General features: G+C 36.4%; 1 protein-coding gene across 1 annotated transcript; it reads left to right on the top strand.

The window, feature by feature from the left end:
• Positions 1-597: 597 nt before the first annotated feature.
• Positions 598-24457, top strand: LOC135685727 (unconventional myosin-VI). The gene is made up of 35 exons (XM_065201774.2): positions 598-780; positions 2217-2286; positions 2838-2911; positions 3092-3221; positions 3594-3653; positions 3776-3821; positions 5225-5286; positions 5506-5603; positions 5701-5865; positions 5992-6172; positions 6647-6791; positions 7067-7224; positions 7875-7966; positions 8369-8441; positions 8942-9069; positions 12439-12534; positions 12785-12940; positions 13552-13590; positions 14210-14376; positions 14769-14826; positions 15023-15100; positions 15778-15907; positions 16074-16164; positions 16268-16329; positions 16815-16903; positions 17137-17345; positions 18016-18106; positions 19190-19230; positions 20611-20668; positions 21050-21076; positions 21500-21537; positions 22316-22398; positions 22557-22694; positions 22907-23057; positions 23275-24457. The coding sequence occupies exons 1-35, from the start codon at positions 664-666 to the stop codon at positions 23501-23503; spliced, it is 3630 nt and encodes a 1209-aa protein (XP_065057846.2). The 5' UTR covers positions 598-663; the 3' UTR covers positions 23504-24457.
• The last annotated feature ends 118 nt before the right edge of the window (positions 24458-24575 follow it).

Here is a 24575-nt window from a genome sequence, read left to right on the forward strand (position 1 = left end):
AGCTTTGGAAGCAAGATTTTAGCCGCCAATTCTTTTTGAGAACCATATTTTGGGTTGCACTTGGTGAAATTGCAAAGAGCTCAAAATTTTATCACAGATACTTCTGTAAGAGTTTATACATAATACGATACTTATTTTTTCATCAGTAACATTCTCTAGTAATAAGGTACTAACCTATCTCTCGAGTAACTCGCTCAATGGACTTGTGCCCTGATTAAGCCCCGTACACAGCCCCGCATCCTGGGGCGAAATATTAGCCACAGTTGATTTACGTGTGTTGCGGTGTTCCTTATTTGCTACATTTTTTATCGACTTTTTTCGCCACAAGAATTCCATCGGAGTCTGTCGAGCAGCCTGCTACCGTGACCTTACTTTTATTTACATCATCTTGCCCATCTCTGATCTTAATTAACGAAATTAAACCTGTGTTTTTATAATATTTTATCTACTTTCCTTTTGATTAATAGCAAACCACACCACCTCTTGTTAAGTTTCTAAAGCTATTGAAAATAATGTATTGATTTGAGAAAGAAGTTCCCAGACAGGGGTCACGGAGGAGCGGCGCCTTTATGGGATGTTTATGTTACTGCTGTTGTTGCAATTGAAAGAACGCTTTCCTTCCAATTTCCCTTTCATCTTGGGCGTCGAAGGTTCTTGGGGACGATGGAGGACGATAAGCTTGTATGGGCGCCCGACACTGCCAACGGATTCTTACTTGGCAAAATAGCAGATATTGGGGCAGACCATATATCAGTCGAGCCTTTAGATGGGAAAGGAAAGGTAAGTTTTTTCCTGCTTGCCCCGAGCATTTTATTAGGCATTCATTTTGTGCAAAACCCTGTTTTGGTGCTTAAAGTTTGAAAATTCTGACAAATGATAAAAAGCGTCGTTTATCTATTGGTAAGAAAATTATCTAGACTTTTTTACTTACTTCGGCTGTTTCGTTATGGTTTTGAAACTCGTTTTCTGCTGGCTAAGAAACGCCAAGTATTCTTTTCTTGAAGATATCGCATGTTGGCAATCCTTTTTTGTAACAGATGAGGATTAACAGGTTTCACAAAACCATGTTACAGTCTTGAACTGTGCACCTTTGCCTTAAACATTCAATTTGTGTAGAAGTAAATAAGATTTCTCATCGTTTTGACTATTCCCGCTCAATTTAGGCCACTGAAAAGGGGCAAGCAGCTAGTAGCAATTAACAAAAGGACTCTTCTCAGTTCAGTTGTAGCACATTCTAAAATTCCACCGCCTACAATAACATGTAACTATTAGAAATAATTTGCCCAAAAAGCAAAATGAAACTACTATCAATTCAAAAAAAAATTAGGTATTGTATAGTACAAAAATACTTTATTTTAAAATTTTATGAACTTAAATGAATTTGATAACATCTTTTAGAATTTGTAAATTATAGAAAATTTTCATCAATGGTTTAAATTTTTTGTAAGCAAAGAGTTGAGTCTTTAGGGGCTTCCTTGCACAAAAACTTCCAATGCTCATCAACTGTGCAGTGGGTATTGCAACACTTTCCTACTGCCAAAAAATAAATGCACCCCCTACTACTACCCTAAGTGTTTAAAGAGATGTGCTTGTCATTAGGATTTACCTCATTGAATAATATTTTTGTTGTCCGAAAACTGTGTAATACTAATGAAAACATAAATGTAAGAAGAGTCACTTGTCTGTTGTAGAATGATTGTTGCCATGTCAGAACTGTACACCTTTAGATATATAGCTCAAATCCTGTCTTACACCCAGTTCTAAATAGTTGCTTTCAAACTTATGTCAGTTATCAGACAAATAGGCTAGACACAGTCCTTGCTTTTAAGACAGATGCTAGAATAGCAAGGAAGGGGGATGCGACAAAGAACTAGGGGAGAGAGATGCAAAATCTTCATAACATCTATTTGGAATTGTATATGAGTCAAATCTCACATGGTTTGATAGACTAAAAACTATTTTGTCAAGTATAACTAAAACAAATTTAGATTTATCCATGAAGTTCAGCACAGACTTTTGTGTGAATCCCATGCAGAGCCTCATCACAAAGCTTATAAATGCTATTTAAAAATAAAATCCTGCATCTTTTAACCTGCTAATTTGCAACATGATTTGTTCCACATGCAAGCATAAGTGGCAGAAAATTATTCTCTAGTAGATCTGCATTAAAACCCCAAATTACTCATAGATTGTACACTTTATTTGCATTTTGCCAGGTCATTAAAGCCCCGTACAGCCGTGTTTTTCCAGCAGAGGATGATCTTACCCATGATGTTGATGACAATTGTATGTATGAATAATTAAAACTAATTTTTACTGAACTTGCTTGATCTACTTCACAAACATGCTAGACCTCTGCTATCGTTGCTTTTGGTCAATATCATTCAAATTATATGCAGTTGAGTGAAAAATTATCTGTTTAATAGTTTTGCCTAAAAGACAATATTTTATGTGACACAGACTAAAATTATCCAAACTTTTTCTGAAGATGCTTTGTAAATATTTGCACTTTTTTATGGTTTACAAGCAAGCCAATTTGTATAATTGAGAAATTGCTTATATGCATTGCTAATCTATAGAATTGCTCACCTTTGTAGTAATCTCCTAAAATTCTCCCAGAAACCAGCAACACTGTTGTCTATTTGCCAAAGGCCTCAGATTAAAATTGAGAATGTTTTTTTCAAAATTGTGCTTATGTATTATGATAGAGCAAAATTATCTGATATAAACTTTATGTACATAAAACCGTCTTGTTTGTTTTCTGTTTACATTTCTTAAGCCCAACTTATGTAACCACAGTCATTCAATAGTCATTAAGTATCTTTTCAACCTTTAAGGCTCTCTGATGTACCTAAATGAAGCAACCCTGTTACACAACTTGAAAATAAGATACAAAAAAGACCAAATCTACGTAAGTACCCATTGGCTCAAATCATTCTTAAATTGCTCTTATTTCTCAACAACCTTTTTCTTTCGCTTGTTTTTTCAAATTGTGCTGATAAGTGCCCTTTTTGTTGTAATTGCTATACCATGTTGCGTGTGACTGTTAATTTTTTCCACAACAATTCATTGTCATATTCTGATTTTGCAGACTTACGTTGCGAACATCCTTATTGCAGTCAACCCTTACCATGAGGTTGGCCATTTGTATAGCATGGACTCTATCAAGAACTACAAAGGAAAATCTATTGGCGTTCTTCCTCCTCATGTTTTTGCCATAGGTGAGCTCTTACTCTTACTGTTTAAACTTCAATTATAATTTAGTATCATATGAGGAAATGAAGTAAGTTGGGTAAGGCAAGAAACTGTAGAGACTGTATGAACTCTGATGCATGTTGGAAAATGAAGGGGGGGGGGGGCAAGGGTGAATTTAGCAATCATAGCAATAGATTTTGAAAAATGCTCTATTGTTTTGCAAAAATTTGGGGGCATGGCCCCTGGCCACCTTTGTTTGAGGCCCTGTGATATCTGTTGGTTTAACTGTACCATTTTTAACTAAATGGTTTAACTGTGACACTTTGGATTAACATTTTGGAAAATCTTTCTTTGCTTTTACCTGTCATTTTGAGATTCTCTAACTCCATTGCTTTTAGCTGATAAAGCATATCGTGAGATGAAGACATACAAAGAGAGTCAGTCAATTATTGTTAGTGGTAAGAAGTTCTTTCTTTTCTTTAGAAAATGGTCTTTTTTCTGCTAAGTCATCCCTTTAATGATGTAGAGATTATTTTTTTATATTTATGTCAAAGTCTAAGAAAAACTCAACTTTTTTAAGGTGAGAGTGGTGCTGGCAAGACTGAATCAACAAAATTCATTTTAAGGTAACAAACAGGCTTTTATTCATCAAGATATGTCAAAGATATTTGCAGTAACAATCCAGAGAGTCTACCCAACAGACTATATTCCTTGTTTATTCACATGTTTTAATGATTTTTTATTGTATTCAAATATATTTTAAAATTGTATAAAGACATTAAACTCATCGGAGTAACTAGGGTAACATTTGATCATTCTTCAATACTTTATACCTTTCAAGGGTGTCAGACAAGAAGACTTTAAGTGAGCTTTATGCCTCTATCTTTTTGCCATTTTAAAATTTTATGGCAATAGAGTCAGGCTATTAATTTTACATTATACAGTCGATAGAGTCAGGCTATTAACTTATAAATTTTACAATATACATTTGGACAATTATTATAAAAGAAACAGCAAATTTAAATTGCAATTATTGTACATGTTGACTAGGTATATGAATTGAATTTAGAAAACTAGAGGTATCAGTTGGATATGTATGTATGGGGAATCATTTAAAAGTGGAACTCCATCTGTAGCAAGGCTAAACAATAGAAAGGCCTTCCTATGTAGAGAGATTTTTCAGCACTTCATAGGGGTCAATGTTTGTTTCATAGAAATTGAATCTCAGATTTCACAATAGAGGGTTGTGAAAAGAACGTGAAACTTTGAAAGGCTAGATTTAAATGCTTTTTGTAAACAGATATGACTTGAAATTATAATGAAGGCAAGCAAAGGATACAGATTCCTCGTATAAAGGCTTTTATTGATGTGTGTGAAATATTAATTGGTTTGAATTTTTGTAATAAAGTATAATGCCAATAATCTTCTCCCAAAAATTGGAGGATAGAATAAAACAACATGTCCCTTCTAGCATTAGAAACAATCATTTATAAATTAGAAACAATCATACTCCCCCAAAGAGAATAGCCTCCTTGGTCTTGCAGATCAAAAATGACAACCAAAACATGCGATTTCTCTAACGAACAGCATTTACTAGAAAACCCAAATTGTGCAATGAACAATAATGGTGGCATGTTTTGCATTATTGGTAGACCCCAATCGTTATTCCATTTAGCAGTTTTAAACCTATCTGCACAAGAATGAAAAGCCACTATTGTGTAGACAGGAGAAGTTCATTTTCACTCTAAGACTCCATTGACAACATTTCAATAGGCAAGCAGCACTGATTGGGCAACCTCAATAGTCATGTGCTCACATCTCTGATTGGCCAATTTCGATCTACAACTGGGTATATATATTTCCTAGCGTAGAATTTACAATCTATATGCTGATGTTTTATAGTCTCAAAAGTGTCAGATGAAAAGCTTTTGTAACATGTTTCAAAATGTTTGCTTATTTCATAGTCATTTTAAATTTGTATAAATTCTGTTACAAATTTTAAATTCTAACTTTTCATTTATATTACAAGGTACCTTGTTGATACAGTTGGTGCAGGTGAAACTGGAAATATTGAAAAAAGGATTGTGGAAGGTAGTGTCTTTCTTAATGAAATCAGTATTTTAGGGCTGCTATTTGGTGGGAGACTTTCTAAAAATTTTTTCCTTATTTCTTGTGTTGTGAAAACATTTGAAATGCAATACCTTTTGTTAAGGTAAATTTTCTGTTCAATTATTTGTTATTTCTTGGTATGTTATTTGCTACTGCTTTAGCTTTAGGCAATTATCATGAAGTGTTTCTTTATTTCTTTAGCAAACCCACTTCTTGAATCATTTGGAAATGCAAAAACAATGAGAAACAACAATAGCAGTAGATTTGGTAAATATGTTGAGGTGCATTTTGATGGAAAGGTAAACAAGTTTCCAATTTGTGAGTAATTTTTGTACAAATTTTCTTTTTTTTGCTTCTTACTGCATATAGATGTTATCATTTTAAGAACTTTTCCAGGCAAATATTGTTGGTGCGTTCATTTCTCATTATCTGCTGGAAAAGTCACGTGTATGCAAGCAAAGCAAAGGAGAGAGAAACTACCACGTGTTTTACAGAATTTGCACAGGAGCTCCTGATGACATGAGAAAAGCTCTCAAGCTGTTAAACCCAGATTCCTTCAATGTAAGTTTTATGTTTGGGTGCTCACTCCCATCTTATATTCAAATACCCTTTAAAATTAAAGCATATTTTGCAACCAATTTGCTTGTTTCAACAACCAACAATGTCACCAAATAATTTGTTTCACAGTATCTTAAAGGATCGCCTAAGACTGCAGAGCTGAATGATGCTGCCGATTTCAAACGAATGGACCAGGCAATGGACGCTGTTGGCATAAGTACACAAACGAAGATGGACATTTACCGTGTTGTAGCGGCAGTTTTGCACCTTGGAAATGTGGAATTCCAAGAAAACACGAAGGACAAGAAAGGTAATTTAATTTTGACCCCGAAGTTTCGCGTTATGAAGTATTGCTTTTATCAGTTCAAAAGAAATAGTTTATGGCAAAAAAGGTATAAATGATTGCAGTTGAGCCATTTCAGAAAACAGATATGGGTTAATGCGTGGCATGGATGGCTGGTTGACAACTTTGTTAAAGATGATTGCCCAGTAACGCCATCCTCAATGATTCATATGAATTCATGCGACCGTTTGAACAAACGAAGTCACAGAAGAAAGCTTTGTTGTATGACCATGTAGCACATTGAAAAAGTGTTGTTCTATTTCTTACTTTCAACTTCAGTCATTTAACATTGTGAATTTGCAGTATCCATAAAGAGTGAGCTTGAAGTTATCATGTATGTATACCAAACATTTTTATCCCCTATCGCCGAGAAGAGTGCCATGGATACCCGAGATCCTTTTGGCCCACTTATCTGCATCAAGCATTTTGTATCTTTTGCAGGAGGTTGTGAAGTAGCAGAGAAGTCGGAAGCTGTCGTGAGCGATGTTGCCAAGCTGCTTGCCGTTGAGCCGGCCGAGCTGAAAATGTCCCTTGCAACCAGAATCATGACGACAACAAAAGGCGGTGGATTTGGCACCATGTACAAGTATGTGCAAAGTGGAGTAAATTGTTGGTATAGATACCAAATGCAGCATCAGGCAGAATATATGGAACAATGAAACATAGAGATACCTCTCTTATTAAAGCTGTACAACGTTGCCTTACTCTTTTGCTGCTTTGAGTATGTTAACATGATATCTAAGCAGGAATTTAATAGCGTGGCAGGGACTTAATCTGTAGAAGTATAAATCTATCTTCTCTTCTGTTTTCGTTGCATTGTACAACAAGAGAATAAAAGTTCATGCTGCTTTTTATGTTCAGGGTACCGCTGAAGATCGAGCAAGCCTGCGCCGCTCGAGATGCCCTCGCAAAGGCGATCTACTCAAAGTTGTTTGACCACATTGTCTCTTGCATCAATCAGTGTTTTCCTTTCAAGTCGTCAGATAGTTTCATAGGTGTGCTAGATATTGCAGGCTTTGGTGAGTGTTATGTATCATTATATGTATCCTTATATACGTACCTAAAGGGTGAGGAGATAAAGGGACGAATTTTGTTATTTTTATATTTCTGCATCAGCCTGATGTATGTAGGTAATATGCGTGAATCGTACCCCATTGTTTCTTCTAAAAAAACACACTTTTGCCAGTGCTACAGATTTGTATTGAATTCTGTGAGGATATTCCTGTTTCCAGCTGCAAAGTAAAAGTAGTCAGAAGGCTCCTTGTGCTACGCAGAATGTGAAAGATCAATGCACAAGCACAAAAAAAATTACAAGGTCGATAAATTGCACAGGAAGGCCAGGCTTCATTTTCAATAGCCATCACACTGTTTGAAGAAAATATCTTTTGCTCTGCTATCTCACAAAAATTAGAACCCTCTTTTGCAGGAAGTAGCTTTTTGAACCCTTCACATTTTACAGGATTTGAAGTTCCTGTTTTTATTTAGCTTTTCTGTTGCCCTTGCTAGAATGTGCTTTCTCCTTCAATGTGTGGTCAAATTGCATTATTGGCAGTCCTTCAGTGCGTTTTTTATTATTGAGAAGCGCTGAATGGCAGCTTATTCTCGTTTAGAGCACTGCTTGTTCATTAGTTTTGGTTGCAAGTGCGTGAAATTTTTTCCTTTGCTCCAGAATTCTTTGAGGTCAACAGCTTTGAGCAATTTTGTATCAATTACTGCAATGAAAAACTCCAGCAATTTTTCAATGAACGAATCTTACGGCAGGTAAGAAAATTTTTATAGTGATTGAACTCTTTCTTTTTCGTAAGCTTTATATTGACGTTTGAAGTCATATTTTCTTTTACATATTCAAGTTTAAGAAGTGACATATAGAAATTATCCATGTTGAAATTATCTAAAATTTGTATAGTGTAAACATAAACCAAGCCAGGTTCACCTCAGGTTGATGCCATGTGCTTCAAAATGAGTAACTTGATCACTAGAAATATTGTTCTCTATACTGACCCACGATTTTGCTTTATACTCCACCAAACAACAAACCTGTGGATGTTTTTTTATGAAACTAACCTCGATAGAATACTTCGATCCTTCCCGACATTTCTTCATATTTAAGGGTCATAACATTTAATCATTAACCAATATCTTACAGTGTTTCTTCTTTGAAAGGAACAAGAACTTTATGACAAAGAAGGACTTGGGGTAAAAACAGTTTCCTATGTCGACAATCAAGATTGTATTGGTAAGCACCAGTTTTAAAATTGCGAGAAAAGTCTTCATTTTGTTTCTGTAACGACTCATAATATCTCAACTTCAATTAGCTATTCTTAGGCAACACAAATCTTTGTTTCCAAAATTAAGAATTGAGTCATCGTTGTTAATTTTGCAATGATGAAACTAATTTAACATGATTCAATATAGCCAGGTCAATGTATTGTACAAATAGATATGTTTACTTACACTGCTATCTTTTACTAATAGGGTTTTAGCTAATAGGGTATACAGCAATCTTATAGCTATGAAGACTTAGCTTAGCCTTTAAGTGAAGCTATTAGGTGGGTGGTCTCTTGGCAATTTGGTAGGAAAAAGCTCTGTCTTCTAAAGCATTCCCCAAGAGAAATCGACACTGGCCTTTAGCTTTTTCTTTCCAGTATTATAAAAAAATTTACAAGGTTAATAGTTCAGAGTTTGGTGAACACTAAATTACATTGGTTATATCCGATTTTGTGTTGAAATTTCTAGATTTGATTGAAGCAAAAAATGTTGGAATAATGGATCTACTTAATGAAGAGGGCAAGCTCCCTAAGTCTTCAGAAGAGCATTTTACTGCAGAAGTACACCATAAGTATGCCAAGCATTTTAGATTAGCGGTGAGTAAAAAGTCTTTTCATTTTTTGCAACTACTGTGTTGTCTTTTCTACTGTTTTTTGAATTTCGCGCCCATTTAGAGCGTGTCACCCAGATCATTATGTTGATAGAACTAAAAACTAGCTATTTCAACGAATTAAACACGTGTTTTTCCATCTTCGCGATTAATTTATCTTTCTCGGTCCAATTTTTTCGGTCCTATTTGTCTTTACAGCACTCTTTATGGTTTTTCTAGCTGTCGAGTTTTTCCAGAGGTAGACATAAACTGTTTGTTCATTATTCGTATTTATTCTGTGTCAACCTTTGTTGGCTACGTCGCTGAATGTTGCTTTTTGCAAGTGCATGGTCACATTGCAGCTGTCTGCCTTTTATGAATAATGTATTGCTACTTTCGCAAGCTTTCGCATGTATTGCTACCGCCTTATTTGTGCTATCCAATATAGTTTCACTTAGTCGGTCTTTTGAATATGTTATCAACAGACAGGGGTGCTGGCTCTTTGATCCTCAGATATCTCCAACTCGCCTTTTCCTGATAATACCATGGTTGCTCTGCAAAAACGTTGAGTAGTGGCGCGTTGCTCGGGTTTATTTTTGCTGCATTCTCATCAGTTTCCTTCACTGTTTGGTATTTTTTTGAAAATACTGTTCCACCTGTCCCAATTTTTGGTCTCTGCACCCTTAAACTTGGCGGTGGTTTATCTGGGTTTGGTTTTGCCAGGAATTCATTTATGGAACTTCGGATGTTTGTTTTCTCCCTTGCCACTTGTTGAGTTGATGTCCCGTCGCCTGCGACTGAATAGTCTATGCTCAACTTCTCTGTTTTAATCTTAGTTTTTTGTAGTTTGTTATTTTCGAAAAACCTTGTTGGTCTACTTGGTAAATGGCGGCTTGATGTCGGCTCAGTGCTCTCACTGATATTTGGTGCTGACTGAAATCGCCTGAATCTGCCCGTGTTTGACTTCCTTTGCTCCAACGAATTTCCATCCTTTGCGGGCAATGTGCCATACCTGTAATTATGAAATCTAGAAGGTAAGGTGGCCGCTCTGTGGTCCTTTGACACCGTGCTCCGCCTCATCATTTCGACCGAGGGTCGCATCTTCAGTCGCAGTTCCGCCTTGTTTACAGTCGTGATTTCGTTCGTCGTGGCAGATTTTTGCATGTTTTCCCCACTGCATAAGACCATATATCTGTTTGTATTAATCTTGGTACTGAATCCATTCTCCATCGCCATGGTTACACGCCGACTTTCACGCAAAATGTAATAGAACCCTTTTTGTAATATGAAACAAACGACTATTTTTTCAGTTAATAATCTTAACTATCATTGTTGAAGGCATATCTCCGAATCTTGCAATCTTTTGTTTACAATGTTTGTTTATGTTGCGATATTCCTTTGCCTCTTGCGTCTGATAACTAAATATCCATCCGATATCGGTAAATATCGTTTTTTTCTTAAACCGCTTAGTATGATGTCATAATATGATCCTATTTCGTTGTTGCCCACACGAAAAGGTCTCTTGCAAGTTTCTCGCATATCTCTCTCGATGTTTATTTTTATTTGAATGCAAGCAGGTTCAATTCACGGCCTATCTGCATTGATTGCGATGTTTCTGAGAAAATAACTCTGTGACTTCGGCACTTCCCTCTTAACACAGCCTTTAAGCGGCTTTTTGCAGCTTCAAATCGCAACCGGCTTTGAAGTGAACTTTTTTCCTCGTTTACGTATGAAATGGCATCGAGATTTTCGCCTGACCGAGCTCGTGGCTCATTGCGATATAGTTCCTTCTTTGTGTCCCTTCTACCAGTTTTGTACTTAAAATGGAAATCCTCTTCCGTTGTCGAAATTAATGTTTATCAAAGCATCTCATTAGGATGCCTAACTTTTCACAACTTTTCTTTGATGCTCGCTCTTCTTGTTCCTGTGTCACGCTCTGACTTGCGGTTTTGTCCTAGCCGCAACAAACACGTCAAGAAAAATGTGTTTAGGGGACACAATTACTCCTTTTTATCTTGTACTTATCGTTGAGGTTGACTGTATTTAAATCGATAAGGCGGTACACTATTTTGGTTGATAGCTGCTACTTCCAGTGTCTTTTCTTTCTAAGAGCAACGAAAATGTCCTTTTCAAAGCGTTTATTGTATTCATTGCTATGCGACGACGCTGAATCGCTGAATCGCGGGGCTGTTTTGATTTCACCCTGAATGTGTCATCAATTTTTTATGTTTTACTTTTTCGCAATGCAGGTTTTTATTACCATGTAAATTTTGTTACCTAAATATTTTAAGCTCTTTCAAGAAATTCACGATTTTATTCTTCATTCTTTTGTTGTGGAATTCGCAGTTAGTTAACTGAAATATGGCAATGACATCTGCTTTATCCATACAAATTTTTCAAACGCTGTGTTTAACCAAGAAAATTGTTTTGCCTTGTCTCATTGATAATATTTTTGTTTTCCTTTTATGTTATATCTCTTTTCATTATTTGTTGTGGGCGTTATTGTGTAACCTTCAAAATGAACAAAAAAGAATGTTTAGGCAACCCAGATTTCTAACCTCGGAGAAACAGAGCTTTCCATGACTTCACATCCCTCGAAATCTACCTTCGAACGTCAAGCTCTTCAAAAGAAACGTTTATATTAAGTTTGTTACCGCAAAAGTTTATCGAATGTTTGAATAATTGATTTGTTATATCTTGATCGTGAAGCAACCCACCTGCATTAGCTTACGTTATCGATTTAAGACATAAATCCACGCTATGAGATTTTAAAATGCCTATTTCTTTTACTGTCTTAGTGCAAGTAGGCAACTTTCATGTCTAATGCACTACATTTTTCGTTTCTTTAATAAAACACAGGATATTAAAAATAATTCTTCACTGTAGATAAAGTGCCGTATTATAAGACATCGCAATGCTTTACATGATTCTAAAATCTGTTGTCAGATCGTTTTGTTAGACAAAAGTCAAGAAGCTGTCTTGAAATGTCTCTTGGAAACAGCTGCTTCATTTAATTACTCGTGATTTTGCTCACGAAAAGCATGAAATCACTGTGATATCAAAAAATAAAAATCTGATTCAAAGCTATTATTTTTCCACATTTCATCTGTCACATTGACAATCTTTCTGTTATACTCAGTTGCTTAGAAGACAATTGTCCTTTTTAAGTATTAAATTTGCCAGGGTTGCACCCTGGCAGTATTGCAGCTGACAATTTGATATAACTGCTGATTTTGTCTAATCCCTTTCCTTACTCTTGTGTACAGTAAAACAATAGAAATAATCAAAAATATTCTCCCTGCTACTTAACCCTGGGTACTTCGTTTTTGCAATATTCCCCACATTCAGTTCATTGCACATTTCTATTTATCATCAGCTGCCCAGAAAATCCCCGCTACAAGCACATCGGAAACTCAAGGATGACCAGGGCTTTATCGTCAGACACTTTGCAGGCGCAGTGTGCTACCAGACTGTAAGTTTTGGCTAGTTCCTATTAAGTCTATTGCTAACCTCGATACATTATCATTCCACAATAGATGTTATGCTTATCACGAATGTTATTTGAATATGATATATGGTAGGGTTATGTTAATTTGAAAAATTTCCAAGATCTCTTGATGTACGTCTTTACATCTTTTGATGTGCCTCTGCTTACGAAATGTGTATATATTTTGCTACATCCGCTTCCTCTTTGATAAACAAGAAAACATTGAAATCCACAGGCAGGTTTCTTGGAAAAGAATGACGATGCGCTGCATGGAAGCCTGGAAGCGCTGATCCACGAGAGCAGAGATCCTTTCATCCTAAACCTGTTCCCAGCTGGAACTGCCAAATCGAAAAAGAAGCTTAGTTTCGAGAGCGTCAGTAGTAAGTTCAAGGTAAGCTTGAAAATGCTTCACTAAGTGACATCAACTAGATTTCACATTGAAAGAAATTCGGAAATATGATCGATTTTTATTTGGATCTTTGTAGGTATAAGTCCCAATAGATTATTTAGTTTATTAGGGCGTCATGTAAACAGAATTTCTTGCCATTGCTTCACCTCAGCATTGGATTTTTCCGAATCTATCTGTTTTTATGTACTTGGGCGTTTTTACCTTCAAACTGATTGCCCCAGTTCCAAAGTTGAAAAAATTCCCTATACAACACGGTTACAAAGAAAATGCAACATTTAACCCGTGTTTAAAACTTTAAGTTAACGTTTGAGAGTATGTTTCGCGCGTACTTTGAATTCGTTTGATGTGAAGTTTTCGCCTGTGATCTGAAGATCTTTTACCCTGTACAGCTCTTCAACAATTTATCAACATTCTTCTCATTCGTTACTAGTTAATTTATAATTTTAATTTTAGGTGGTTTCATTCATGGAAATTTTTTAACCTTCCTTCTATTGTAATGGTATTTTTCTAAGTATTTTTCTAAATCCATAGGCTTTGTATGAACATCGTGAAAAACTCAGACTTCGTTTAATGTTCTTTGCTCTTGTTTCTAGAGTCAGCTTGGATTGTTGATGGAAAAACTCAAAAGCACAGTATGTTTCAATCCTGAATTTTCTTTTTCCTTGCAATTTTGTCGCACTTTTTCATTCAATTAATTCAGAAATTATTCTTTCCCATCACTTTCCCGTCACTTTCCCGTCACTTTCTCATCACTTTCCCGTCACTTTCCTGTCATTTTTCCGTCACTTTCCCGTCACTTTCCGGTCACTTTCTCATCACTTTCCCGTCATTTTTCCGTCACTTTCCCGTCACTTTCCCATCACTTTCCTGTCACTTTCTCATCACTTTCCCGTCATTTTTCCGCCACTTTCCCGTCACTTTCCCATCACTTTCCGGTCACTTTCTCATCACTTTCCCATCATTTTCCCGTCACTTTCCCGTCACTTCCCCGTATTTCGTTAGCTAATCTCTACTGAAGTAAACTGCCCCTTCTCCTTTGTGAGCTAACAGGAATTTTTTTGATTCAGAAATTATTCTTTCCCGTCACTTTCCCGTCATTTTTCCGTCACTTTCCCGTCACTTTCCCGTCACTTTCCCGTCACTTTCCCGTCACTTTCCCGTCACTTCCCCGTATTTCGTTAGCTAATCTCTACTGAAGTAAACTGCCCCTTCTCCTTTGTAAGCTAACAGGAATGTCTTGTTATGCGGTAGGGGTCCAACTTCATTCGGTGCATAAAGCCAAATGACAAAATGAAAAGCAAGGACTTCGAAGCCGGCCAAATCCTCAGCCAACTTCAATGCGCAGGGATGGTCTCTGTCCTCGAGCTGATGCAGAATGGATATCCGTCCAGAGCAAACTTTAGCAGCCTTTACGAAAAGTACGATTCAGTCATAAGTTAATATTCAATTTTCCCATCTGTTTGTAAATAGAACACTTTTTAGCTGTGAATAATTTTACAACGATGCTTACTGATCAAGAGCCATTTCAATTTGTCCTTTGAGTCCAGAGTGAATTCAAGCGGATATCGCCTGTAATGCTTAAATCAAGTTCTCTTTCACTGGAATTTGCACATTTACATAACAAGGTCCCATCTAAAATGTCATTTTTTCACAATACGTAAGTTGTTTTTGAAATAGGAAAGATTTGACAAGCACCAAGAGAAGAAAAATACTTTGTTGGTTTAAATATTTCGTGGTGAAAATAAAATCCATATCTTTGGTTCTGCTTTAAAACTCGTTCCAGTGCTTATGTTGCTTATTTTTTCCATAGATACAAAAAATATCTACCGCCAAAACTCGCCGCTCTTAACGCAAGAACTTTTTGCCAGGTGAGATCGCGCAACCCTAGTGCTACTTGAATCAAATAAATTTTATTCTTGAGCTTTTTTTCAGCAATTCTATATTTAAATTTCGTTTTAAGGTACACTAGCAAAGCTATACAAAAAATGTTCGCTATGATTTCGTAAGCGGTAGTATTTTCACAACTGCTCCATCATTTATTTTGATTTCGTTATTACGTCAAAGGCACTGTTTCGCGCTATTGGAATAGGAAACGACGACTTCAAGTTCGGAATGTCCAAAGTGTTCTTCAGACCTGGGAAAGTAAGTAACCTAATCATCTTGAAGTTATATCTTAAGAATTTTGTCACATTCTCAGGCATGACACCACTCCAATAGAGATAGACACTACGGGCTCGGCGTGCATAGTTGATGGCCGATGGATAAAACACTCTTTCGCATACTGCTTTAACGCCTATGGCCTCTTCACCGTTTTTGAAACTTTCGATCCCTGTTTAATTTCTAAGCATGTTTTATCTTGATGGGTTAGGTAGAAAATCTCCTTGAAAATAATTATTAATTTAAATTAAACTTTAATAAACTTTAAATTAAACTTTAATAAACTTTTTTTGTTAGCACCGTACATTTTCAAGCCCCGTACAAAAAGCCTGATCAATGTTAGTCGCCTTCATTAAAGTTATTTTACGTGCATAGCAAAATGTGAAATATGCCAGAAAGCTACACCACCTTACGTCATCCGTTAACGTCATCCGCTTACGTCACTTGTATACATTTTCTCGTCTGCTTGCATCACTTGCATATGAACTGTTAAGTCTCATTACTAGATTTTGAACTGCTAAGGGCAAGTAAATTAGAATTAGAACTGGTCGGATTAGTTAATTAGAATTATGCCAGAGTATTTCTTCATTTAAATGTTGCATTGATGAACGATCGATAGTATTGATTGTTTGGCTTCTGTTTCTAATTGCTACCTCTCATAGTTCGCAGAGTTTGATCAGCTCATGAAATCTGATCCTGAGACGCTGAATGCGTTAGTTGCCAAAGTTCAAAGATGGATAGTTTGCAACCGGTGGAAGAGGTCAATATGGGGAGCTGTTTCAGTGCAAAAGCGTAAGTCAGAACCGCACTTGTTTACTGTTCATGGAAACAACTTGTTGGAATTACTCATGCCTTATTGGTGTTGGAATGACCATAGCTATTCAATAAAACGGTGGATTGATTTCCTCAAATGTGCAGAAAAAGTCAATTTTGCAACAGTATCGGTTTTGTGTTTTAGTTGCAAACAAGATCAAATACAGAAGGGAGAAGATTGTGAAAATCCAGAAAACTGTCCGGATGTTCCTTGCCGTGTCTCGTCATAGACCAAGGTGAGTTTTAATTAAAAGCAGTTAGCTTTGCTCTTTTTATTTTGGTTGTATTTTGATTTTATCTGTTTTCTTATCTCAAAAATCAATGATGTTTGCTTTCTAGATACAAAGGAATAATGAAGATCAGAAGGCTGGGAGCCATGGTCACTGAGCTGTACAAGCATGGTCAGTACATGTCCCGATGACTCATCTTTTTTTATATCAAAGGCTTTGGGTCATGATAAATTGGCCTTCCTTGCGGCCATTAACTTTGTACGGTGCGATCCCAATCAGCAGCCGTTGTTTACATCTGACTGTTTCCTGAAGCTGTTTTGAAGATCAATACGAGGCTAGTAAATGTGATCAGTGTTAGGCCTACCGATAGTATTTCACCGTGGAAGTCATGGACCTCTCTTTTTTTCATGTCTCAATGTCTGTAAACCATTTCTGGCTCCCAAAAGTACTGCTATTGATAACTAACACTTAGCGCCTATAAGTTAGCCTATTACACAATTTTTGTTTCGCGTTTCCTTCCTTAGCTTTTTGCGTTGCTCAAGCTGCTCTATATATTTGCTTGTTGTATTAACCCTAATTTACTTGCGTGTAATATAACATGCGTCTCTATAACGTCTTTGGATACCCATTTCAAGGTTACTTCTCATTATTTTAAGCATCGTTCTTGAAGAAAGACAAAGATTTGGTATCAAGCCAGGTGAAATCCCTTGACAGTGATTTGGAGTCGCTGATTAAACAAATAAAGGTTGGTTTTCGCATTGCCATCTTCCTCCGCAAATGTTCTTGGATCATGAAAATTTGTTATCTGCATTGTTCCCAATTGTTCACATTACGTTTTATTGTTGTTATTAGTTTCTGTGTTTTCATACAGAAATATTTTCAATTATGTTTAATAAAATATAAAGTATTGATATTAACCTGATTAAAAGCATAATTCAGGCTGAATAAGTTTAAAAGTGAAAACCTGTGCATTTGTAGAATACAGCGATGAAAGCAAGTGAAATTGACACAGCACACAATAACTTACTAAACAGAATGGCATCACAAATGAATGATTTGGAAAAACGCATGAAAGCGCAGAAGGAAGAAGAGCGGCTAAAAAAGATTCAAGAACAAATGGAAATTGAAAGGAAGAGGCGAGAAGAGGAGGAAAGAAAGAGAAGGGAAGAAGAGGCGGAACGAAAGAGGTAATTTTTTATTCGTTTCTAAACCTTTTTGTTCTTTATGCCAAATGTGAGGAAGCTAGGCCTTCGAAGAAACTTGGACAGCTCAATAGATGCTGCATTGTATGATTCAGCTGCTAAAGCTACATGTTGAAACATTTCTATAAAGTTCTTTGTGTCACAATCGGCTGAGTGACCCATTTCCATTGTGACATGAATCCACACGAGCAGAGCAAACTGATTCAGAAGACCTTTGTTGACGAATAAGTCCCAGAGCATTGCAATCGTCGCATTAAAGCATATCATCCATTGTCCTTCGCCCATCGTTCATTTATTGTTTTCTTAGTTTTTTAAGGCCATCGAATTATCAACATTTGCAATTTTTGAGTACATGATACTGATTGCATAAATTGGCTTTTTTACCATTTTAAAGTTGTTTTGTAGGTGTTTGTTTTAATATCAACATACTGTATATATTCTTTCCTTATTGGCTCAAGTTGATGTATGAAAACCCACAGCCTTTTTGTGATTAAGTTTTTCCACTCAATAACTCATTTAGAGCTCGACAAATGCATCCAGCGCATACAAAGCTGACCTGAAGGTAGTTCGCAAGATCCTCCTTAATGATGTGTTTTAACAACTTTAAAAATATTGAGGATTAGTTTTTTGACTTCATGATGACCTGGTTTTGCAGGAAGATTCAACTGGAAGAGCAGCGAAGACTCGAAGAGGAAGAATTTGAAAGAAGAAGAAAGGAAGAAGAAGAAGCAAGTCGAAAACTAATTGTAAGTTTTATACATCTTGAATTTGCCCTTTGTTACAACTGATCTGTCTTGAAATAGCTGCTTAACAGAAACAACTACTTTTATTGTTAACTATGTTTGCTTTAACAATTCTAATACAGCGAGGCTTCTTATAACGGTCACTTCTGTGCAACGGCCACCTGCAGTACAACAGCCAGTGGATAAAGTAATTAATGGCCAAACTGTATAATTCACGATAAACCTCCGTACAGTGGCCACTTCCAATCAATAGCCAAATGGCCACTTGGGAGTACCCAGGTTCTTTATTTCACTTCCATATACGGTCAAGCAGAAGCCTTTCGCATAGAAATGGGAAAAAAATGGAAAAAAGTTGGTTCCTATTTAGAAATTATGTATGTTTGTGAAAATAATTAGCTTTTCCAGTTTCATTTCCCCTTGCTTGATGTATCACACGTATTTCAGGTCCTAATCCATCCCCACGATTTATTTCTATTCAGTGTCATTGCATGATATCGTAGACCATGCTTGTGTTTTTCTGATTGTTCCATTTCGACCCATCGTGTTCTTTCAGACCCTTTTTCTGACGTTTTAGACTCTAAGGAGTGTCAGACGAAAACACTTTAAGTAATATGGAGTGTATCATTTGCTTTAATCACCTCTCCACCTCTTCCGACTAAATTTTTTTGGTAAAAGAATGTATGAAAAACCCCTCCATAGCGATGACCTCAAAAACAGCGGCCACTCAGCTTGGTCCCCAAAATTGGCCATTGTTAGAGGTTCCACTGTATAGGGTGACCCCCGAACGAGATTGTTAAAGATCATAGGGAGCTAGTTGGTGGGAATAGTAAACTACCAGTTCCCTATGGACTTGTAGGGCTCGGCTACCCTTCTTTTACGATCTGACGTCATTCTTGCTAGGATTTCTTGAATATGCCAATAAATTACTTGCTTAAGACACTCTCAATGAAATAGATCGTAGTTGTATATGATGCTTTCACACAAATGTAGACAATTGGCTTGTTGTGAAAAAGAACCTCCTTTACTTGTTACACGATCGTGTATCTTTGCTTTAATTTGCCTAATTTCTTCGGTTTTTGTTTGCAGGAAAAACTAAAAGCTGAAGAAGAGGCCGCGGAAAAAGCAAGGTACACATCGGATCTGTCTAAAATTCACTCACGCAATTTTGTGCCCTTAGCCGACCCTTGTTGGACGAGAGTTCTAAAAATAGTAGACGCATTATGGCAGCAGATTTTCGATTTGCCAATTTCAATCGCAATAAACTGTCTATAGAGAGCGTCTGTCATTTCTACATTCAAAATTCTAGTTTTCTATTTAAATTTTTCTATAGATCCAACAGAATTTTCATATAGTAGCTTTAATATAACATTGATTACAAAAAGGAGCTTTTCCAGTATCCTTCATAGCTAATAGTAATTAGCAGAGCGGCAAAAAGTATCGGAATCCGGGAACTAGATTCCCAGAAATTTTTTTGGCTTGGCAAAAAATTTTCAGCAAAACTTGATAAAAAAGCTCTTTATTGCAATTGCAAAAATTTTTCCTGAATTTTCTACAACAGGTCGAAAGTTCATACAAATGTAACCTTAATGTCCTCAGGTTGTAGGATACATCATATAGAGAAGTTGGACATTTTTGAAACCTCTACAAAAACTTTTACTCATGTCACAAAAATTGTATAACTTGGAAGCAACCTTCAATTACTTTGCCCAGGACCTTCTTTAACAGATGAAGCTTCAGACCTAAAGTAGGCAATTTATATGTTTTGAAAAGTGCAGTTTTTGTTGTCTGACATCAGGCGATGGTTTTGTTTTTTATAGATAAAATGCTATGAAAACTACATGCATACAAAGTTTTCTTTATACTAGCAATAGACTTGAGTTTTGATTTAGGTCTTGGCAGACTTGGCAAAGTTTTTGATAGGTGAACAGTTTTTCGGCGATACAGAACTTGAAAATGGCTTTGAAAAAAGCTTGGTCCAGTGACAATTTTTCTATAGGCACAAGGCACTGATTGGACAACTATGCCGGTCATGTGCTTGTGTTTTTCTGATTGGCCTATTTCGATCCACAACTGGGTATATATTTTCCATCGTGTTGTTCTGACGTTTTTTACTCTGATGAGTGTCAGATGAAAAAGCTTTAACAAGTATTTGTGAAATGTTTGGTTTTTTCAAAGCCATTTTTGATGGGTATTGAAATACCTCCTCGTGTTCTTTCACATCATATTTGTCCTTTAAATATTGAGATGTTCACCTCACGTCCAGTTCCTTGTCCAGTTCCTTGTCCAGTTCCTTGTCTAGTTCCTTGTCCAGTTCCCAGGTTCCCAGAAAGGAAAATATTTTTTCAGCTCTGGTAATTAGTTTAGTAGTGGCTAGAATTTGTCTTTTTGAAACTGTAATGATTTCTTAGATTAAATAAACATGTCCTTCATCGTGAGATTTTTGGCAACTAGGCCCGTTGAATGTTTGCTCCTCACCATATGTCACACATATGTTGTTTTGTTTCCAGAAAAGCCCAAGAGGAGCAAGAGCGTAGAGATTATGAATTAGCGATGCGTCTTTCCACGGTAATCATTTTCAAAATCTTCTTATATTCGTTTCTTGATGAAGCAATTTTTCTCTTTCCTTGATAATTCTTGAAAAGAAGAAAACCTTTCTTACATATACGTTAAACTTGAATCTCTGTACATATCTGCAACGCACGTGCTTCGCTAGTCTTCACTACTCTCAACACTAACAACAACAACAACATAACATTAACTATAATTTTTTTTTCTTTGCGGATAAAATAAAGTCAAAATGTCACAATTTTAAACTGAATAAATCCTTGAAATAGTTTTCTTCCCTGTTGAATGCACTTCAGTGCTTGGGAGTTATAGCGCAAAATTTAAAAAATTTAATGTCGCCGAATTAAAATGTATTATTATTCAAGTTATATTGCATTTTAGGAAGGGAACAATGACGTGAAAGTAAAGGTTAGTTTAGGGTTGACTTTTAACCTTCCAAATCTCTGGCTGCCTTTTTAAACAGTTAAACCTCGAGAAAGAAGAACCTCCAGGATTACGTTTTGCCAATTAAGCTCCTAGAATGATGTTTTGCCAATTAAGCTCCCAGGATGAGGGTTTACCAATTAAGCTCCCAGGATTATGCTTTGCCAATTAAGCATCTTCATTACCAGAACCATTAGTGAGAAGTTAAGGAGCCATTTCATTCTGCAAAAATTACAAGCTCTTTCATGAGGTTTGTTTCTGAATTGCAATTTAAATGATGAAACCCTAAATGTATTGGGTTCTTCTGCTTTTAAACCGAGATGAGTTGTGTTGTTTCCCTGAATATCATATGATACCATATAATATCCTGAAATATCATACAATATCGTCACTATTGTTTTGTTTTAGGATCCTGAAGTGACTGTTGAAGATGTACAACCAGCGAAGTCAGTTTTCAATGCTGCATACATCATCTTACCTTGTAGTTTAGTTGTTTGCTTTCATACAATGATTCACTCCGTGAAACTAGTTAAATGTAATTAAAGTTATACCAAGAGGGACCCAGAAGGAGGCCCAGTAAATGATCGATGTCTTTTCAATGTTACGCTTCCTTGTACATCGACAAATATTTAGATTTTAACTTGTGTAGCATCTATTTTGCCAGCATATCTTCTAAATAGTTTAAAGGGAGTGTCGATTTTCTAAAATGAATCTATTGTTGGCATAAGGACTAAGGTCTAAGGAATTGAAAAAGTTCGAAAAGCGTGTTGAATTTTAGACAGCCTAAGAGTTCTACAGTGTGACGTCACCAAAAACCTATTTTTAGAACTTTTGAATTTTAATCACCTAACATAAAAGTTCACCATGAAATACTTCCAAGTATGCAAAATTATTCATTGATGTCTAAAATAGGTTGAGATATTGCCAATGAAATATTTGAAGTTTGCTAACAAATCACTGTTATTTTAGCTCTGTTCATAAAGTTATGAACAGAGACCAAAGTACAGAGGTTTGATGGAGAAAGAGCCAATACATATGTGGCCATAACTCATTTGACTGATTTTGCACATTTAGAGGTATTTCATGATGCTCTTTCAGGTTATGGGATCCAAATTCAATAATTCTAGAAACAAATTTTGTGACGTTATCACTTTAGAAAATATACTTATGGTGTTTCTACCAGGAATCGCGTGAAATCTTGATTATTTTTATACTTCATTTCAGGCCAAACAAAACGGTCAACAAAAACAGTGATCTGCGAGCCATGAAATACGATGAGTTGAGGCACATAATTAACACATCAACAGGTACAGTCACCTCCCTCCTTTATGATTCTTTTTTTCTGATGTGCTGCATAAATTGAAGCAGTAGAAAGCTGGCATTAACCGCCTCGGTTCAACCAGTGCCAGCTCCCTGCACCAAAGTTGTATGAGCTCTTCACTAACCGGTGTTTTCTGCTTTGCAGATATCCAGGTCCTTGCTGCTTGCCGCGCGGAATTTCATCGCCGTTTGAAAGTCTACCACGACTGGCGCAAAAAGAATGCCCAGAACAGAACATCAAATGTTTCTCAGCAAAGGGCTCCTGTTGAAGTCATTAGAAATGGTACGTGTTTTAGTTGGATTACGTTGAAACTGGTTGATTGAAAGGTAGCACCATCAAGATGAAACATAACGCATAATTCTGGTGCACTATTGTCAGTCCGACATCCCTCAGTAAATTAAATCAATTCATTTCAATTCAATTGAATGCATGAAGATTCAACTTGATTTCAATCTACCAAGTAAGCAATGTTATTATTTGCACTTTTTCCTTAGCTGAAGAGGCCGCTCTGTTGCCGGGAAAACAACAAGAGCCTGCACCTGTTGCCAAAGTCAAAGATGAGCCTCCACAGAGGTTCTTTCGAATCCCATTTGCAAAGCCAGCTGATCAGTACAGAAACAGCGAATATAGGAAATGCGGATGGTGGTACGTCACATTACATCACATGATACTGTCTTATCGTATCGTACTATTTAATCATAGAAAGAGGTCTTTCATTTTTACGTAGGGGAATCCCATTCGGTTAGTTTCCATATGGCTTTTGCAACCCCTCGTCTGCACTAAACAGCTGTCTTCTGCTTTTCATCACAGTTATACCAAACTTTCGCAGCAAGTCTTGAATAAATCTTTGTAACCTTTCTAGGTATGCCCATTTCGATGGAGAATGGATTGCAAGGCAGCTGGAGATTCACCCAAATGGCGTTTTGCTGTTTGTTGCCGGAAAGAATGACCTAGAAATGTGTGAATTGAGTTTAACTCAATGTGGCCTGACAAGGAGGTCAGGAGCTGAGATAACACGCAGTGAATTCGAGGCTGAGTGGCAGCGATATGGGGGCACCAATGCAGAAGTCAAGGCCAAGCCAAGAAAATAGTCGAGAAAATAGTCGACAAAATAGCCAATAAAATAGCACAAATGCTATGAGAACCATTTTAAAGATACCGAAAGTCAAAGACTAAGGAAAGGGAGAGAAATTATAAATCATTGTTGCTGGACAACTAAATCCATGTTTAATTTTTTTTATGGGGGCACTTTGATTATCTTTAAGAAAATTATGCAATTTCTGGACCCGAATTTATTAGCAATTTTGTTCCCTCCTTAGCTCATCTACATTGTTTCCTTATTTTGAAGTAATTCAAATACAATTTCATTGCAGCAACAGCACTTTTAACTTGGGGCAAATCATTTAATGTATTTCTATCTAACGGGTTAGGGACTGTTTGTGAAAATTTCTTATTTAGAGATATTGAATTTAGATTGTGTATTGTGAAGTAGTTTATGGTCGAGTTTCGTATTCTTTGCAAGGTCATGGGCCGTTCATCGCATTTTCTTAAATTGACCATCTTCGTTGCAATACTCTTTAACCGTTGCCATAAATTTGGAGACAGCTAAAAACACTTTGATCAATTTAAGCCACGTGAACTCGTTGTTAAGTAAGAATTAGCAAAATTATCCAAAGTTCACAAAAAGGAATCTTTTCCACAAGGGAGAATCGAAATCAGATGAAATTTGCGTGTTTGCCTGTATGCTGTGCTCTAGATCTAGTTCCTTCAGGTCGGGGGTCGGAAGTACGGGCTAGTTCGATGATTCAAAACAATTCACACGATTTTTACAGACCGAACTTAGGAAAGCATCAGTTCTTAGCCATTTTTTCGGATCTTGAACCTTTGCTAGAATAAAAATCATTTCTGCAACCTCAAGACTGCCTGCGTTTTCTCAAAATCAGTAGTCCCTCTCGATGTTGCTCGATTTTTAAGAAAATTTGCGTAACCTTGTAACCTACCAGACGTCTACGTAAATTTACTTTATCCATGAACAATGTCAATTACTTTACTTTATCAATTTACTTTGTTTTCTCCATGAACATTTTCAAGACAGCATACAATATAGTCCTGATCAGCATATGCACAATGATTACCTTGCATTTTCTTATTATCAATAAAGCT

Source organism: Rhopilema esculentum, chromosome 15 (assembly GCF_057945365.1).
Source record: "Rhopilema esculentum isolate cy_ngs chromosome 15, ASM5794536v1, whole genome shotgun sequence".
Taxonomy (NCBI): domain Eukaryota; kingdom Metazoa; phylum Cnidaria; class Scyphozoa; order Rhizostomeae; family Rhizostomatidae; genus Rhopilema; species Rhopilema esculentum.

Excerpts from the sequence above, each read along its gene's own strand:
- LOC135685727 (XM_065201774.2), top strand. The coding sequence starts at position 664 with ATGGAGGACGATAAGCTTGTATGGGCGCCCGACACTGCCAACGGATTC. Across the intron at positions 6,792-7,066 it reads GGATTTGGCACCATGTACAA|GGTACCGCTGAAGATCGAGC; the intron begins GTATGTGCAAAG and ends TTTTATGTTCAG. Across the intron at positions 22,695-22,906 it reads TGTTGAAGTCATTAGAAATG|CTGAAGAGGCCGCTCTGTTG; the intron begins GTACGTGTTTTA and ends CTTTTTCCTTAG.